Source organism: Osmerus eperlanus, chromosome 5, assembly GCF_963692335.1.
Source record: "Osmerus eperlanus chromosome 5, fOsmEpe2.1, whole genome shotgun sequence".
Classification (NCBI taxonomy): domain Eukaryota; kingdom Metazoa; phylum Chordata; class Actinopteri; order Osmeriformes; family Osmeridae; genus Osmerus; species Osmerus eperlanus.
In genome coordinates this window covers 21,724,170-21,726,669 of record NC_085022.1, presented here as the reverse complement: position 1 = coordinate 21,726,669, position 2,500 = coordinate 21,724,170, and the positions used below count along the sequence as shown (strand labels likewise).

General features: G+C 48.3%; 2 protein-coding genes across 2 annotated transcripts in view; one reads left to right on the top strand and one right to left on the bottom strand.

Annotated features, from left to right (window-relative positions):
* det1 (DET1 partner of COP1 E3 ubiquitin ligase) overlaps window positions 1-2,500 on the bottom strand; it is a 283,926-nt gene that overhangs the window by 165,942 nt on the left and 115,484 nt on the right. The gene's annotated exons all lie outside the window — the stretch shown is intronic.
* LOC134020684 (cytosolic carboxypeptidase 4) overlaps window positions 1-2,500 on the top strand; it is a 59,816-nt gene that overhangs the window by 25,792 nt on the left and 31,524 nt on the right. Inside the window, 1 exon segment of the mRNA XM_062460848.1 lies at window positions 1,908-2,024. Coding sequence (XP_062316832.1) covers window positions 1,908-2,024 — 117 coding nt within the window.

Below are 2,500 nucleotides of genomic sequence, written 5' to 3'. Positions count from 1 at the left end.
ACACACACACACACACACCTGCATCCACAGATATACACACACACACACACCTGCATCCACAGATATATACACACACACACACACCTGCATCCACAGATATACACACACACACACACCTGCATCCACAGATATACACACACACACACACACACCTGCATCCACAGATATACACACACACACACACACCTGCATCCACAGATATACACACACACACACCTGCATCCACAGATATACACACACACACACCTGCATCCACAGATATACACACACACACACACACACACCTGCATCCACAGATATACACACACACACACACCTGCATCCACAGATATACACACACAAACTCAGGCTGACAGACAGGCATTATAACATACACACACGCATATTTATTTTCTGTTCATGTATTTCTATGGCTGCTGGAGGCTACACAGCTTTGTAGCGGGGTTTGCTCGTTTAAGATTAGCAATACTTAATTTATAGTATAAGTATGTAGTTCTTGGGGGCACCACCTCTTATTGTTAAAGGGATAGAGGAAACCTTATTGAATAATATTTAAATAATAGCCTTCGTAATAATCAGTCTAATCTTAAGTAGTGAATTCCATGAAAGTAGAGCAGATCAGATAACGTGAGTGATACGCGAATATTATACACAATGATTTATTTAGGAGAATGTAATTATAATGAACAAATACCAGATAAGTTATGGGTTAGTCAGAGTAGTACAGTGGCTGTATGCAAATGAGGGCGAGCAACACAATGGCTGTGTAGAGCGAGTGTGAAGGGGGGAGGGAGAGAGAGAGTGGAAGAGGGGTAGAGAGGGACAGGTAGGCCTTTGGGGTAACAATGGACGATCAAGGGCAACTGACTTAACAAGGGTTAAGTTAACTCATTTGTAAAATACAATCAAACATCAACAATTTAATCACAACATGCCAATATGTCACAAGTAAGAAATATTGCAAATCGTAGTTACTTTTGTCGGTTTGAAGAAGGAGTCATAGGTTCGTTACGTCCAACGAATAGAAAGCGGAATCTCTCGTCAAAGTTCCGGGCGCTCAGTGAATGTGCCAATTGAGAGGAATAGGTTAGAGAGTGACGCGTTCACCTCAGTTTAATCCTACGAACAAGCGGGGGTGATTGTACGTTTGGGGGTTTTATACTCCAAAGAACAAGGGGGGGTCCCCGTGAAGGTGACCTCTTTCATTGGTCAGTTTCCCCCCACCTGGGCGTCGTCCTGAGATCTGCCTAGGTGTGAAGTAGCTGTACCTTTTGAGTTCCGTTATTTCAACTGTCCATGGAATGCTTAAACTTCAGAATATAACAATACAACATTCATAAATGGTTTTGTTAGTATGGTACAATCATTTTGATATCAAGATTGGCTGACTTAACTATACTTGAAGGGAAGTTATAATCAAGCCTCAATTAAACAACGTTCTAAGTAAATGAGAAAAACACACATTATAACACATCAACTACTGTCATTGAAATAGTGTCCATGAGCCATGTAGTCCTTGAGAATATGTTTGTAAATCCACATAAGAAAGTTCTTCCTTATCAATCCTTTGTCTGATACTGTGGGCCGTGTGGCCTCTGTTTCTGACCCCATGCTGGGCCAGAAGCTTTGAAGCTTCTCCTCTGGGAGAAGGACAAAGGGGGAAGACCCTCTCCTTGTCGGGGGTAGGAGAAGGTGTGATGGTACCGTGCTTTGTCTGTGGACTGTGCTACAGCTTCCTGTTAATATAGACTTCCTGCTTCCTGCAAGCTTGGAAATACGCTCTGCTTGTGGATGTATCTGAGCGGTATGTGATGGAAGAACTCTCTCTCTCGCTCCCTTTCACTCTCTCTCCCCATGTCTATCTCGCTCTCTCTCTCCCCCACCCCTCACTCCCCCCCATCCTGCAGGATGATGACCTGGAGACTGACCTGAGCACTCTGCGTTCAAAACCAGAGCCGGACCAGACCCTGGAGCAGCTGGGCCAATATGTGAGATTGTGTCCTGAACTTCACCACGACTTCCAGGTACGTGGCAGGTAGGATGGGGCAGGTGGAGCTGTGTGGCAGGTAGGATGGGGTGGGTGGAGCTGTGTGGCAGGTAGGATGGGGTGGGTGGAGCTGGGGGGCAGGTAGGATGGGGTGGGTGGAGCTGTGTGGCAGGTAGGATGGGGCGGGTGGAGCTGTGTGGCAGGTAGGATGGGGTGGGTGGAGCTGTGTGGCAGGTAGGATGGGGTGGGTGGAGCTGTGTGGCAGGTAGGATGGGGTGGGTGGAGCTGGGGGGCAGGTAGGATGGGGTGGGTGGAGCTGTGTGGCAGGTAGGATGGGGCGGGTGGAGCTGTGTGGCAGGTAGGATGGGGTGGGTGGAGCTGTGTGGCAGGTAGGATGGGGTGGGTGGAGCTGGGGGGCAGGTAGGATGGGGTGGGTGGAGCTGTGTGGCAGGTAGGATGGGGTGGGTGGAGCTGTGTGGCAGGTAGGATGGGGCGGGTGGAGCTGGGGGGCAG